At 34.1% G+C, this 17,178-nt stretch overlaps 1 protein-coding gene across 1 annotated transcript in view; it reads left to right on the top strand.

The window, feature by feature from the left end:
• Positions 1-17,178, top strand: part of DENND1B (DENN domain containing 1B) — a 192,107-nt gene that overhangs the window by 76,693 nt on the left and 98,236 nt on the right. Inside the window, 6 exon segments of the mRNA XM_029284173.1 lie at positions 2,056-2,125; positions 4,130-4,214; positions 5,304-5,311; positions 6,194-6,244; positions 9,532-9,585; positions 10,104-10,214. Of these exon segments, the coding sequence (XP_029140006.1) occupies positions 2,056-2,125; positions 4,130-4,214; positions 5,304-5,311; positions 6,194-6,244; positions 9,532-9,585; positions 10,104-10,214 (379 nt within the window).

Below are 17,178 nucleotides of genomic sequence, written 5' to 3'. Positions count from 1 at the left end.
CAGAAAGTAGCCCCCAGACATTAAGATATTTAGCTACGGAAAGGCGGTTTCCTTAGTTTTATTTGAATACTAGAAGTTGAGATTCCTGCTGATAGTTCAGGACTGTTAGTGGTTGCCTGACTGTTTGACAGAAAACATTTCCTTTCCTTTATTTAACCTTTGACTTGTGAATATAAAAGCTTTATCAGAATTGTAGTAGAAGTGCAAGAGAGCTGGAAATCGACCTTGTGCAACAAAGCTGAAGACTGTCTTTGAATGAAGGCTCGAATGCCTGCCTGGCTGGTAGCTCACCGGATTAAAAGAGTATGTTAAATATGTTTTTAATTAGTGATGAAATATTTGGTGTTGTTGTTTATATGACAGGTAAGGACTACATTGGGTAGGATCTAATGAATTTAAAAACAATACAGGGCCACATCCATGATTGATTTTGCAGATGCTATTTCCAACTTTTGGGTTTTTTTATAGCAGGCAGCAAATTTGTTGAAACTTTTGCTGACCTGCTGAAATTTCTACATACCATGTGAGCCAGTTTTGTGAGTTAGCTTTTGTGTGATTATTGCTAAAGTAAATATTTCTCTAGATTCAATACCATGTTTCCCCAAAAATAAGTCCTATCCTGAAAATAGCCCTAGCTTGATTTTTACACGTGCATCTAATATAAGTCCTACCCCCAATATAAGCCCTAGTTTGGGGGCAAGGCACACTCATAAAAATCAAGCTAGGGCGAAGGTGGGGGGGTGGAGCCACGTGGCTCATTGCGTCAATTGTGCCAGTGCCACCACTCACGGCAGGAGGCTGTGTGGCTCATCGCGCCAATCGTGCTAGTGCTGCCGCTCGCGCCGAGTCACACGACCTCCTGTCCCGAACGGCGGCACCAGCATGATGCGCACATGGCGTGTGACTGTAAGTGGCCGCAGAACTCAGGCAGCAGCGTTGATGAGTTATCATATAAGTGCCTCAACCCATCCCATTCTAGAGAATAGTCCAGGCCTTGCAAAACCAGATTTTCAGAAAGGATTTGTGTGTATGTTTATATAGCTGAATGGATGGAAAGGCCACAGTACAAAAGTTATTCATGTAGTTGGGGGAAATGAGGAGAGGAAGTATGACCAAATATCTGACTGAGGAGGCTTCCAGAAGTGTTGTTGGACATTATGGTAATTTATACGAGGAATAAGTAACAGAGGAAGTATGCATTTGCCCCTAGTGTAACTATGTATTGCAGGGTTCCTTGAATGTATATAATTGGTGCATGCACGATCATCCTGATCTTATATATGAAGATATTGCCATAAATGTGTGGATGAAAATATAGAAAGTACATTATAATAGTTTTAGCCATTATTTTTCATAAGTATTCACTTAAAAGCTTAGGTTTTTTTTAATGGTTAAAAACCTCAGGTTTCCATTGAAATTACAGTCTTAGATTTATTGTCACTGGACATATACAGAAAAATCCACAGTGTTCAGAAAGCATGTCCTATTCTAGAACCCTGACTGATGGGGTTAAAAGGGAGAATAGGTGGATTAAATGAGTGCTAGTAGCATCATATTTGACTTGTTTGTAGATATTTATCTTTGACTGTTTGCTGATACTGTTTATTTGTAAAATATATTTCATTAAAAAATCCTTTCCACTAAATATCAGAATATTTGAAAAATGACATAGAAGGAAATTACTCTGAATTCTTAAACTTTTCTGACTGTTTTAGGAATATGATAGCCTTACATAAGGTCTGGATGTTAATTTTCTCCTGCCAATAGTTCCCGGTGCATTAACTCTGTGTCAATGTCATGTAAGATAGGTAGATAAGAACTGTTACTTTCCCACAGAGAGAAGTTGCTTAATCAAAACTTGAATTTTAGGCAGAGTATTTTTTAACATTGCTTCTTTCTTTGTGGTTTGAAATATTTCCAAAGTCATATTTTCTTGTGAATTTTCCACTTCTGTACTGTCAAACTTGCTTAAGGTTTTTCAAAAAGCGCATTACAGTGAAAACCGTTTTAAAATAATGCTTCCATTTCTTAAAGCTGTTTCGTTTCTCTTTTCAGCTATTTGCCATGGTTTGAGATGTACTACAAACTTTTAAATACACTGGCAGAATATTTAGCTAAAGAACAGGTAATTTTGTTGTTATTAAATAGAAATGATGTTGTGAAGAATTGCTAATCATAAATGATATTAATGTAGTAGTCCCTCTTTTTTTAAAAAAAGAAATCAAGAATTACATATATTTTAGGCTACTGTTTTATTACTTTTCTTTAAAATAAATATTTTAATAATTTAAAAGCATTTTAAGTAGAGAAATTAAATGACATTTCTATCCTAGAAATTATACATCAGGATTAAAACCTAGAATATAACTTGAGTGTGGACATTTTTAATACTTTGCTACAAAATATTAAATAAATTTGCTAAAGAAATGCAAGAAAGTGCCACAATTTATATTGATAGAGATAATGTTATTCAGTGATTGTCATTTGTTTATGCTTAGTTTGACCTACTATAAGACATATTGTGTTATTGAGAAGAAACCAGTTATTTGTGAAACTGGAAATAGATGAACTGTAAAGATAGAAATCAAGACTTCAGAAGTTTGGGTGCTCCATCACTGGAGGCTTTTAAGAAGAGACTGGAAGTCATTTGTCTGAAATGGTATAGGGTTTTCTGCCTGAGCAGGGGGTTGGACTAGAAGACCTCCAATGTCCCTTCCAATTCTGATATACTATGTTCTAGTGATAACATTGCCTATTCCTCGTTACCTTTAGTAATCAATCTGAACTATAGCTATGGTTGCAGAAATTGTAAAATAACATAATAGGACATACATACATACATACATACATACATACATACATACATACATACATACATGGATAATATGAATATGGATTTGAATCTCACATTGTGAAAATGTAACACTTGTTTAAAGTTGGGATTTGAGTGTGAGATTCCATGATTTTCCTGTTTCATTCTGACATAGAACACATCTCAATATTGATAGGCAAGATTTGACATCTATAGAAGTTTTCAATGATTCCCATTCTTCAGTTTCTAGATACAGTATATTTCAATATCACAAATCAAGGTGCTTAAAATAAAATTAACTGGATTTCACACTAGTACAAAACCTATAATAATTCTGAACATTTCATATCCCATAAGTTACCAATATCCATAAAGACTGAATTTTCCTAGTTACTCATATTTGGCTGTATTTGAATTAGCTTATATAGCGCTCTTTCTAAAATGGCTTTGGATATAGAATCAATTCCTGGAAGGGCTACACTTTTTAAAATAATTTAGATAGCTTGGGATAATTTTTGGAAATATGAACCTACTTTGAATACTACGATCAGCTTTAGAAACTCTAATCCTAGGGCCATTATCAAATTGTTTTAGATTGATGACCATCATTCAGGAATATATTGATATTTGTTGAATTACCTATCAAAAGGGACATGTTGGGCCCTATAGTAATTTGTAGAAAAGCTGTTTTTTAAAGTGAGACTATGGACTTGATATTTAATAACAGATAATATTTTCATTTCATTTCTGCTTTATCTAGATTATAGTGGTGGGCTAAAAGCTTTTAAATTAGGCACATAGAGAGCTCATTATATTTTATAGTTTTCATTGATTTTGTACTGCCTTAGAAAGCTTTGTCCTAGAAATAAAAAAATTGGGCATGTGCTATACATATTTTATTTTATTTTGGCTTGGTTTTTATACGGCTTGTTTGCCCTTTCCACCTGTATTATTACTCTTTTTTTGTACTGTTCATTTGGTTATTTTTGTTGCAGATTGTACCAATATTTGTTTTATATTTTTATACATTACTTTATAAAATGTTTTTCTTTGCATGTTCATATAGGAATATGCTTTATCATAAATACAATCATAATCCATAAAGCTTTGATTAACACATGGAAAGACTGCAGTATTTTGCCAATTAACCGTGGAGTTTTTCATGTGTCCACTTGAGAATAAAGAGGGAAAAATGAGATGGTTTCTGTTTGCATAGAAAGTGATTGTACTTATTTTTGCTTTTGATATACAGTGAATGTAAATGAAGTTTTTATGTCTATTGAATAAATTTTTGAAAAAAAATCTTATTTTGCATAGGAAGCTGACTTGAATGATTTATTAGAAACATGGTTTAACCATTCTGTGCCAGAGGCAAATACTCCTATCAGCTTAAATTTGGTAAGTATAGCTTTTACTATAGAAAGTTGAATTGTAATTAAAATATTAAAGATAAGTCCCAGCTCGATCATAAAATAGATCCACCCTGTAAAGAGTGGTGAATTTGGTTTTCCTATAAAATACTTTTTATAGATATGACTTTTTATAGATATGAGTAAATATATTGATTGTTATTGTGGAGTGTTCCATTGTGCTTATTCTCCCATATAATCTTGGAGGAGTAGATGCTAATTACTCAGTAAATGGCTCACGTTTTTCCAGTTTTATTTTGAATCCCAAACTCTTAGATATCTCTAAAAGATCTACAAGAGATGCCAATTGTGCAGGAAATAAGATACATTCAATGCAGTTTTGCTAACTGATTCTGATGAAATAGAAACTGTTTACAATCACTTTTATAGTTCTTTTAAAAGGACACTTCTGAATAAATTAAAACCAACTTATTTGGTTGAATTGTGGCTATGTATTACAGCATTACCTCTAATTTTGGGATCCAGGGCAAAGGTCCAAATGTTGACATTGGCCATATAAATAATACTAATCTAGTAAGTGTGCCATTATACTTCTTTAACCTATTTTAGTTTTAGGAAATACTCTGATACCAAAAATACAGTATTTTTGAATCAGGGAATTGGTGTCTCTTTTAAATGTGCTGTTTCCTCTTTACATTTCCTTTAATTTTAACAAATACCTATGATTTTATTGCTTTTTTTTATACACAAGCACACAACACATGTTACTGGTTATTACTTTTTGCATAGTGAATTCCATACATTTAAAGATAGGTCAGTGATTATAGTTTGTACACATATGGGTATACAAATTCTTCAATAAGAGATTACTATGTGCAAAGTTATAGTAGTTATTAAATGATAAAAATACTTTGAAAGGTACTTGGGATGCTATCTTTAACTGTAATAAGTCCAGAATAAAGTAATTTGGTCCTCCATAAATATATTTTATTTTTTTTGTCACTTTCTCTAGGACTCTGAATGCAAAGATGAAATCTTTTCTTGGCTAACACATTGACATTGGGAGTTTTTTAATAAAATATTTTGAAATTGAAATTTATTGCAGCCAACGAGTTTACTAGATGAATTAGTATAAAATCAGATGTTTGTTTAGAAGCCTTCTCCCAGAAGCGATTCAGGATAACAATATTTTATTATTGCAGATAAAACTCATAATCATTTCCTTTTTTGAATTCTTTGAAGGAAAAAAAAGTGGATAAAATATTTTTAAAAAATTGATTTAACACCGAGATGGACAACCTACAGTGTAAGAACCGCATTTGCAGCTCCCTTTTCTTCATTTTTTCAGCCCCTGAAACTCCTCATCATAATGGTTGAAAATTGGTTTCCTGCTATTTTGAGATAGAAGGCACATAAACCTATATTGAAGATTGCAAATAGGCACATTGACGATACAAACAAAAAAATCTGCCTTTAGAATTCTCATTCTCTTTAAAATCTAATCTTGCTGTCATGTGGTTTTTGGTCCCACTGATTTCCCCCCCCCCCAATTGATAAATACAATCATTGAGATACTAGAAGATTGGGAGAGCAACAATTGTTTATTGCAAATTTAAACTTAACAGCAGTGAATATAATCAATCATTTATTAATAAAGAAGCGGCTTCCTTTAAGAAGATTTTAAAAGGCCCTTTCCAGAAACATTTTATAGTTACAAGCCTATTTACAATAAGTACTTACAGTACTTACCAATAATTATAATGTGTATCTTAGGGTTTTTTTTACCATTTGTTGTTTTAACAACATTTCCTTCTTTGGCAATCCTATTACTCTTTCTTCTGCAAAACAAAAATAAAATCCTATATCATTTGAAAGGAAAAGCATAAAAGGATGAAATAGTCCTGTGTCGAAAAGAAGAGACAAATTCATTTAGAAAGGAACACATTTTAAAAAGCCAAATAAGCCTTGTTTCAAAAAATGAATTGACTGATCCTATTGGAAAAATAACAAGGTGTTTTCCAGTGAGCACATTCTGAAAACTCAATATTAATATATATTAATAGTGAGTGCAAAATGCTCACTATTTTAAAAAATTGCTTGCTAAATGTTGTCTATTGATCGCAAGAAATTTATAAATGCCCTCTGAGAAATTACTATGTTGTGACTGTCTAAAGGAGGCAATCTACTTGAATATATTTTCCAAGAGTATATATTATTAGATTTGGAACTATATGCGCAAATTGTCTACTAAAAGGATCTTAATATTTAATAAAGTGACAATAGTTTATTCTTACACCTCTTTTGCTTATTAAAAAAATTCCAGAGACTGTTTTTTCTCTATTTCAGTTGTTTGTGTATTTCAGAGGAGAGAACTTAGTAGCCTAGAAATCAAAACTATATTATTTTCATTGAATATATTTACAGATAGCCCTATTGAAAGTATGTGAAAAATGTCTTCCCATCACATCTTCATTACATTTCCATGTCATTTGCATGATAATTGTTCAGCAGATTGAATGTTTGGCTTTTCAGTGATTATAAAATCTCTCTAATTTACATCTTGCCAAAAAACCCAGGAAAGGTCTTTGCGATCGAAAATAATCCAAAATGCAAAAACCCAAGGATACAAGCCAAAATTGGTCAGATTAAACATACAGATAGTCCTCGACTTATTACCGATGATTTTATGAGTTTGCCCTAATGGCAGCCTTAGAACAGGTGCTTTATGGTATGTAAACAATCACCAGCTGTTGTAAATGATTGTGTTGCCTCTAGTCATGTGAGCACATTTCAGGGGCTTGGCAATCTGTTCACATTTACAACCGTTTGTTAAGTACCCTGCAATCATGTGATTACTACTTGCAATCTTATCTGTCAACTTCCCCAGAAAGACAATGGGGAATTGGCAAGGAAGGCTACAAGTGGAGGAGATGGAGAATTTGAGGTCTGTTAACTTGGTGTACAGCAAAGTTTTCCCCTCCCCTCTGTGCAGGGAAGGAAAATTATCCTGTGTGGTGGAGGAACAGACCTCAAATCTGGTGAAAACACTAGCAAACATCAGCCTCCTGAGCTTTTCAAGAGCTGATGTTTGTTACCATTTTCCTCTGCCCAAATGCTAATGAAAACCAGTGTTCTGAAAAGCACATAAGGATGTAGTGTAGGTCAGGAAAGATGCATGGGGATGCTCAAGTGGTTGCACAATGCAAGTGCTGAGGGGCTGGGGAAGTTGTGCAGGTGGGGAAGACTTGTCCGGGGAACTTGCAACCTTCCCTTCTGGCTTCCTCATTACAAACATTCTCTGTTAGTTTCCCATAAATAAAGACTTATGGACAATCATGATTGAGTTTACAGTTCCTGTTGGCTTCCCTATTAACTTGTGGGAAGCTGTCAGGGAGCATTGGAAATGACAGCCATCTGGCCATGGCAGTGTGGAGGCACTGTATCAGCCACAACTTCCCCAAATTCCATTGCCATGGGAATAATGGGTCCCAACGTTCTATAAGTTAGCCCATTTGAGTTGCTTTGGCTCAAAAAATTGTGCACCATGGTGCACTTTTTTAAAAGCAGGCAAACAGACACTAGAATATAGATTGTGCTGTGCAGTAAAATTGAAAGTAAAGCTGCATGGCAATCAAAATCATTTCTATTTTGAAATAAGGTTTCCCATCGTCCAACATTAGAACAAAAGTAGGACATTCGGAAATTGTAACTAATGAAATAAAATTTAGTTCTGTGTTAAACACCTGTGGCATTCAGGACTCTCCGTTGATCAAACCTTACTTCAGTCAGCTTTTGTACCAACCTGTCATATTGTCTTGTTAAAAGTACAATATCATTCAGTACCTCATGTAATCCAATATCAATCATTCCATAAATATAAATTATTTCTTGCAAACATAAGGGGAGAGATAATAGGTCTTTTTCTCCTTTACCTCTGTAGTATTCATAAAATATACTTTATTTCTGTCGGTGGTGAAATATACCTTAATTTTTTTAACCTTCCCCCTTTCTAATTTTGGGTATTTAAAGGATATTTTCCCCTCTTTTCTAGTTTCATTTGCTTGCTTTCTGCTTTTTTGATTAAAACAAATGTATACATTTATTTGAATAAGTTTGGATATTCTTTGAGAAGCCTTGAAAGCTACTTTAAAAAAGCTCACAATGACAAATAGTTAATGTAGGTAGTTCTTGATTTATGACTATTTGTTTAACTTTGGTTCAAAGTTATGATGGCCTCTGAAAAAGTAACGACTGGTCCTCAAAGTGATGACAATCATGTTATCCCCCACAGTTACATGATCATAATTCCGGCAGTTGGCAACCAACCTCCCTTTACAGCAGTTGTGATTTGTCATCTTCCCAGTTGGCTTCTGACAACCAAAATCAATTGGAGGAGCTGAATTTGCTTAACAATCATATGAATTGTTTAATGACCATAGCAGAAATGGTTGCAAAATTGAGTCTGGTCATGTGATGCCTTGCTTGCCTGACTTCTGACAGAAATTCCGATACCCAATTGTGGTCATAAGTTGAAAACAGCCTGTATGTCTTTTATATTAACTATTTTGTCACTATAAGATTTTTCAGAGTGAGAAACAGTAGAGAAAAGAATCATTTCCTGGCTACTAATTATATCCCAAATGAATGTGGACAACTTTTTTTTCAAACTCCTTTGTAAAAACCTAACTGTATTTGGTTACCTCTCATTCCTTTTAAACAACTGTGCAGAACACGTCTTATTTTAAAAACTGCTCATAAATGTTTCACAATGAGAACCATACATGGTAAGGGGCAGTAACTATAATCCCCAAAACTATACATGGTAAGAGTCAGTAAATATAATCCCCAAAACAAAATTAGGTTTTGTGAGGAATATCACATAACCCTTCCTTACGTTCCACTCGTGTCACTCTAGAGGTAAAAAAATAGTAACTGGATATGTTTTTATTGTAGTGCACATCTCCATTAATTCATTTTCCAATAAAACTAGTTAATGATTAGAATAGTAGTATATGTCAGAGAAACTAAAGGGATATTTTTTAAAAAAAATCTCAAGTGATTTCATTTTACATTTACTATGCAAAGCTATTTTCTGATTCTCTTTTGCATTGATGCTGCCATAAATCTGCTTAGTATGTATGCAGAATAAACATTACTGCATTATTTCAGTAGAATTTTTTTTTAATGGCTACGTCAGCATGGGTTGAATTATCTGATGCTTCTGATTACTAATAATATGTCCTCTCAAAGCAGATATAAAATTTAGTTGCTTATATAGACGGTATTACTTTATAATGATTTTGTCCTTTTGAATAATAATTTTGTATTTTTATTCTTTTCCTTGACTAGCATTCCTACTTTATTACTCCTGATTTAACTGGATTACCAACTGTTCCTGAAAGTGTATGTTTTGACTATATTTGCAATATTTATTTAATAAATATCTTTAGAAATCTGAATACGTATTGATTAAACTCCCTCTCATTAATATGGCTCTATTCACCTATATGAATTGCATAATTAAATATTAATGTAACAATGTTGAATTTTTGGGATAATGTGTATATATGTATGGGCTGCAATGGGTGTGTGATTATATCTTCATTTAGGCAGCTAATTTAGCTAAAATTAATTTACTTAGGATTTACTATGTACATATATAATTGGAGTTTTAAATAGTTATAGATATATGGTAAACTCAAAAGCAAACAATTCAAGAGGCTCCTTTCTGAAAATATAAGATTATTGAACATGTTTTCAAAATATGCAAATGATAATAGATAAATTTTAGTTAAATGCTTATTAAAGAGATACATTTCTTTAAAAAGATTATTTTCCCTTTTAACTAGGCAGAAATAAATGTATATATCATTCAGTTGCCTTTATTAATGTGTTAACAGACTTTATTCTTCATTAACCAGAGAAATCTTACTGAATATTTTGTTGCTGTGGATGTGAATAACATGCTTCAACTTTATGCCAGCATGTTGCATGAGAGACGCATCATTATTACCTCCAGCAAGCTAAGCACTGTGAGTACTTCACACATCTCTTTTCAAGTAGACTATATTGAGCATCTCACAAAAAAGGCTTGCATATCTCTCTAGATTTAAATATGTCCCTTATATACTTAAGAGACAATATCTACATACTCTTTTTAAAAGATGTCGTTTTAATCTGACTCTTGAAGCACGAAAGTCTGATTGATATAGGCTTACTCAAATACATTAAGGTGGGTTAATTACTTTTTGTTACCCAGGGATGAGAGTTCTTTAACCCTCTAGAATTAGATTTCTATGCCTTCCAACCTATAAAGAATTCTTAAGGGCTATTATAAGATCTTTATTATTCACTTGTGGCTTATTCCATCGGACCTACTAGACAGGAATCAAAGGGCCATGATAATAGCTGCTATCCTAAATCTAGTAGTGTTTGGGGAAGATGTACTGTAATGACTCTGATTTTGAGCAGCTCTTCAGACTGATAATGACTTACTATTCCAAATAGTCTTTTTTTTATTACACCAGTTTTATGCCTCTGCCTAAGCTGAAATGGCTTTCTTATGTCATTGCAGATGGAACTGAGATAAAGGGTGTGCTGTGCTTATCCATGCCTAAATCTTTTGATAGTCCTGTTTGTTTCAGCTTTTCCCTTGTGGTTTCCTTTATAACTCTAAATCCATCACCATTAAGTTGAAAATAATGTTGCCTTCATGCCAGTGGGCATCATTTGTATCTGCATAGTGTCTGCTTAATTTAAGCCCATAAATAAATTAATTAAACTCCTTCAAATCCTTTGCTTTACTGAATACTTTAATACCAGACTTTAACCATGCAAGCCTCTATTCTTCCCTTAACATTAAGGTGGATGTGTTAACGTTTTCAAAACTAATGCTCATTTGAAGATAAATCCATTACAAAAACACCATTAATTTTAATTAATTTTAAAATCTTTTTGAACGATTTGTTGGCTTTTTATTTGTGGAATACAAATCCTTAGATTCCCCCCCCCTCCAATACAAACAAGCTGCCATATCAGAGAAATGCATTATTGTAACTTGCTTCTTATAAATTGCTTAGAAGGGCTAATGATACCACTTTCTCTTCTTCATACTTCTCTTCCCCCATTTTTTTTTAAAGAAAAGGGAAATAAAGATCTCAGTTAGTAGGGAGAGTAAAATCCCCACAAATTACAATGTTGATGTTGAAAGAGACATTTTACTTCTCTTCAGCTAGCATGGCAAGTATTTATTTGAAAATGAATCAAATGCAAAACAGCATCTGCCATTCTGCAAGGTTTTTGCTAGAATTGTTAGTGTGTTCAATGCAGCAACTTAATTATGTATAAGGTAACTTGCAATACCTGGCAGACTTTGAAAATAAGCTAAGCAAGCTCGCACTTGATCAGTATTGGTGTGGACTAGTCTAGGAACTTAAATAAATCTGGAAAATGTAATGGCAAAATGCTTTTCTTGTTCCTCAAAATACTATATGAATATAATGGTTTCAATTTGAAGGCGTCTTAACCTTTTTGTTTCCTTGATCACTGGAGCAAGGTTTAAAAGCTTAAACTAGTAAGATCCTGCAAATGTAACCACCTTGTAGTCAACAGTCCAGTCTAACAATTATACTCTTAACTTACATTAAGATAAGCTAATAGCTTTATACTCTGAAAGTTCATTCTTATGCCCCACTAACTCCCAACAGATGCTGTTGTAACTATTTTCAGAGGATGCTCTCATTTTTAGCCCACGGTCAAGGTTGCTTACTTTTTTATTTAACAGTTCCATAAAGACCATTTTTCTCCTTTCCTGACACAAACCTTGCTTTACAATCTGTGATATCTCAATGATTTTGGTGATAATTCTGTCAGGGCTAGGAGCTGTGCAGCTCCAGTATGTCCATGTGGGCTAGTGCAGGAGCCACCATTCTCCTCTATCTATAGTTGTTTGGGTAGTTCTATTTTTCGCAGCAGAAGATTCCATTTCCCCCCCATCTGGGCTCAATTTTATATTTGCTGGATCTCCAGTCCCACAAATCTTGTCTGATGGGTAAAGAGCTATTTCTCCCCACATCTTCTGCTTCTACTCCCAGACCTGGCAGGAGGATGGGAGGCTTAGCAAAAGAAGCAGAGGGTGCGTGTAGCTGCCAATTCTCCAGTTCATGGAATTGATCTCCATCCCATCCCACCTCAGAGAACTTTCCTTGACAGTGATCCTTACCTTGTTAGCCTTGGAAGGATAACAAGAGATACACTGGGCAAAAGAAGAATGCACTCTCTTTTCCTGATCTCCAACCCCACGTATAACCCAAGATCCGATTGGGAGAGAAAGCCAAATCTTTTCATTCTCCTGATAAACTATGGATCAGATTTCAATGCAATTATTCTCAATTTTTAGAAAAGACAAAAGCAGAAAATTCCATTTTGAATATAAAATTGCACACTGAATTCTAAAGCTGTCAGTTATTTTTTAATATTTGGTATAGATCTTGCATATTTAAATGAGAGTGTATTATCTCTACCAAAGAATTAATTTTCCCCTTTATTTCCAAGTAAGACCAGGCTACTTTTCTATAACAGTGTTATCAATTCCCTTCTTTTGTTGAAGGAGTTGTCCTTTATCTTTGGAGGTTAACTTAATATCAAATGTTTATGACAGTTCATGCAGACTGACTTATGATGTCACCTCCATGTTATCAGCTCAGTTTTGGTTCACTATCTAAGGGCAGTAGGACCAAGATCAAAACCCATAATTCATGCTCTCTCTCTTCCTTTTTTGGGGGGGCGGAGAAGAAGGGAGGTGGGAGTGCAAAATTGCTGTACTTTAATCCACATTCTTTACATCTGGGAATCCTGTGCCACTGAATTGTGATAATAAAGCATTAAGCTTGCTACGCATAACAGTTAAATAGAGGGAATGTCTGAGATCTCTGAGGGTTGTGTTGGTGGAAAGCAACAGATTTCGCTTAAAAAAATTAAGAGAATTCCACTTCTGATCAGCTTCCTGGTTGTTGCTGAATTTGCATTTCTTACTTTATAGTAGCATTTTAACTATGAATGCATGCATGTCATGTGCATATTTATTTCCAAAACATTTATTTTATAATGTTTTTATGTTGTCATCTCACATAACAGAAGTACATACCCTGTGCCTGTGGTACTTCTTAAAGCTATGATATTATATATCATAACTTTAATATTTGTGAGTGTGAATTCAGTGTATTTTCCCTCTCTTTAAACTAGCGTGAGAAGCTTTTTCAGAAAGGCACTGCTAGAGCATTGATTTTATGCCTGTTGTAGACAGGCCTGAGAAGTTTGGGCCCCAAGTGAACCTGCTGTGGTACTCTACCAGAACATCATGCTGTAGTCTTGTGTATTCAAAGCAAAGGAATAAATCATGATTTTACAACAGTGCATCAGTTGACTTATTGCTGTTTTGTGACCACTGGATGGGAAGGATTGCTGTTTAATGCCATGTCATTGGTTCTCAAGTCAGTCAGGCATGAAGGCTTGTCATATGCCTCTGTAATTGTACCTCTCCAGACTTACTCTAACTAGTCAGCTGGGGCTGTGCATTTTGTCTCTAACACCCAGCTGGCCTGTGCCTGACAGGAGCCTTCTCATCATCCTGTCAGTAATATGTTAAGTAGAGGGTGTCTGTTTCAAGGCCTCTGTTAGAGAAGCAGGTGGAAAGGATGCTGTGCTTTAATCTGCGGTGGAAATATTATCTCCCTTCCCCACCCTTTAAACATATATGCACACACACACACAGCATTTCTTTATCTGAGAATGGACCAGTAAATCTGTAAGTACATTCTAACTGCATAATTTTGGATCTTCTCACAAATATATTTTCTTCTGAATAAAAGCAGCAGAAGGAAAAGGCTAAAAATAAGAAAGTAAAGTGATTCACTGCAGTTGGGAGGTTGTCCTTTCCCTAACCCAATGAATCAATTATGACCTCATGTTCTGTTAGATAATTCTTAACTACTTGATATCTGCAAATAAGAAACATTTCTTCTTATCAGTTCTTTTTCCTTTGACAGACATGGTATTTCATTTAATGTTGTCAAGGGAATTAAGAACATTTGAAAGAAGCAGAGCAACTGACCAGATGCTAGGGAATGCAAAGCAACCCCCATTTGTTATAATTGCATTAACCTTCAACATGCTCGTCTTCCAGCTGACTCTAAAGAGATTCATGAATATTTGCCAGATCTAGATATCATAACTTAGTTACTTGTAAAATAATTTCTTGATGCTTTTTATCCCACTGGATATAAGCTTTATTTGTATTGATAACCTTTCCGTCAAAATGCTGAATCATGCTTTTAAAACTTGATCAAATGCTTAGAAGCAAGACTGGGAGGGTGAGATAAGAAGGAGGAGAAGAAATGTTTGGTCCACAGTCAGCTACCTCTCAAGGATCACCGAGATATAATGCATTTTCAAGATCCAAAATGGTTCCCTCCTCTACTGTTCAACGTGGAGCCCAAAGATTGATCTTCCACTATTGGATTGTGAATTTGCCCAGTTCCATAAACACCCAGGTCTTTTTTGGATCAAGCATTATTGATAATTTGAAAAATATGGCTGACCCTCTTGCCAATGTGACTTTTTATGAGATTTCTTATCTGAGTGAGAATAAGCAGATCTAAGAAAAAGAAAATAACTCACTAATTTCTGCACCTCTTGTATCTTCAGTTTCTATGTCACTTGAAGAAAAAAAGAATTAACATCAAGCCTGACAAAAAAACAAAGGGAGTTATATGCTACCTTGAAAGTACATGCCCACCCGACACCTCTCATGGTCCAGGATAGATATGGCGTGGTTGTCAACAGATCTAAATTCAGAAGTGGAAGATGTTTTAATTGATACAAATTCGTGGGCTGATCACAATCCAATTAGAATCAAATGGAGAGGACAAAAAAAAAAACGAGGAGGTGGACTCTAAAAAGAGCAATTTTAAACCATAAAGAATTTGAACTGAAATTAGAAGAGCAAATGGGTCTATTCTTCCAGATGAATAAAAAGGAAGACACAAATTCTCAAAATTTATGGGACACAGCCAAAGCCTACATGAGAGGTGTCGCAATTGCTTATATGGCTAAGGAAAACAAAACTAAAATACAGCGACAAAGAAATCTTGAAGAAGAACTTAGAAGAGCCGAGGAAAATTTACAAAATGAACCACAAAGGTGTGACCTGAAACAACAAATAGATCTAATTAAACATAAGATAAATATTATTGAAAAGGAAGAACTGGGGCAACAAATAAAACGTACCAAACAAAATTTCTTTGAAAATGCCAATAAACCAGGTAGATGGTTGGCATATAGGATAAAGAAACATAACGATAAAAAGAGGATTAACAAACTATACAATGAAAAAGGAGAGATGGTTTATCAGAATGAAAGGAAGAAAATGGTGGCCTATGAGTTTTATAAGAAATTATATGAAGATGTAGAACGGAAAAACAAGGATGNTGCCAATAAACCAGGTAGATGGTTGGCATATAGGATAAAGAAACATAACGATAAAAAGAGGATTAATAAACTATACAATGAAAAAGGAGAGATGGTTTATCAGAATGAAAGGAAGAAAATGGTGGCCTATGAGTTTTATAAGAAATTATATGAAGATGTAGAACGGAAAAACAAGGATGACATATTAAAATATTTGCAACTAGCTGATCTACCAAAAGTTCCAGAGGAGATTAAAAATATGTTAAATAAAGAGATAACACCTTTGGAACTATCTGAGGCAATCAAGAAACAAAAAAACAATAAAGCCCCAGGTCCGGATGGTTTACCAATAGAAATATATAAAATAATGCAAGAATCTCTAAGTCCAGTGTTAGTAGACCTATTTAACGAGGTTTTGAAGTATGCGAAGATTCCAATGTCATGGGAAGAAGCAACTATCGCTTTGATCCCCAAGGACAATTCAGATTTGGCATTTATTAAAAATTACAGGCCCATTTCATTATTAAATTCGGACTATAAAATTTTCATGGCCATAATGGCTAAACGTCTTGAAAGATTTTTAGTAAAATTTATACATACGGATCAAAACGGTTTTCTATCTAAAAGGCATATAAGAAACAATGTCAGGGTTATACTGGACGTATTGGAATATTATGAAGTCCATAATGAGAAACAAATGGGACTAATCTTCCTTGACGCACAAAAGGCATTCGATAATGTGAAATGGGACTTTATGTTTAATCAATTGGAATACATGGATTTTGGGGAGAATTTCATAAATATGTTCAAAGCAATTTATTCCAAACAGGTAGCTAAGGTGATAATTAACGGAGAAACTACTAAAAACTTCCAAATTCAAAAAGGCACAAGGCAAGGTTGCCCATTATCTTCACTACTGTTTATATTATCCCTGGAGGTACTAAATAGAATAATTCGGAAGGATGAGTATATTAAAGGTTTAGAGATTAAGAGAGAAATTTTTAAATTGCAAGCTTTTGCTGACGATCTTGTTTTCATACTCGAAGAACCTTTACAATCAGGGATAAGGCTAATGGAAGTATTGGGGGAATATTGTGAAATGGCAGGCCTAAGGATAAATAAGGAAAAAACCAAAATGCTTCTGAAGAATATGATAAGATCACAGGAAAATGAACTAGCTGATAAATTAGGTATTCAGATCACAAAGAAAATAAGATATTTAGGGATACATTTAACAGCTAGGTGTGTAACAATTAAAAGAGACAATTATGACAAATTAATTGATCAGATTAAAACAGACTTGGGCACCTGGACAAATCTTCAGCTTTCTTTCATGGGTAGAATTGCCGTAATTAAAATGAACATATTACCTAAAATATTATTCCTATTTCAATGTATACCAATTAGATTAGAAAAGGAATTTTTTTGAAATTTCAATCAAATTATACTTAAATTCATTTGGCAAGGGAAAAAACCAAGGATTAAATTAAAATTATTACAGGATGTTAAGGAAAGGGGGGGTTTTGGCCT

Source organism: Protobothrops mucrosquamatus, unplaced genomic scaffold (genome assembly GCF_001527695.2).
Source record: "Protobothrops mucrosquamatus isolate PMUCROS unplaced genomic scaffold, P.Mucros_1.0 scaffold_109, whole genome shotgun sequence".
NCBI lineage: Eukaryota > Metazoa > Chordata > Lepidosauria > Squamata > Viperidae > Protobothrops > Protobothrops mucrosquamatus.
Note: the sequence above shows the minus strand (reverse complement) of the source record. Positions and strands in the feature narration are given on the sequence as shown.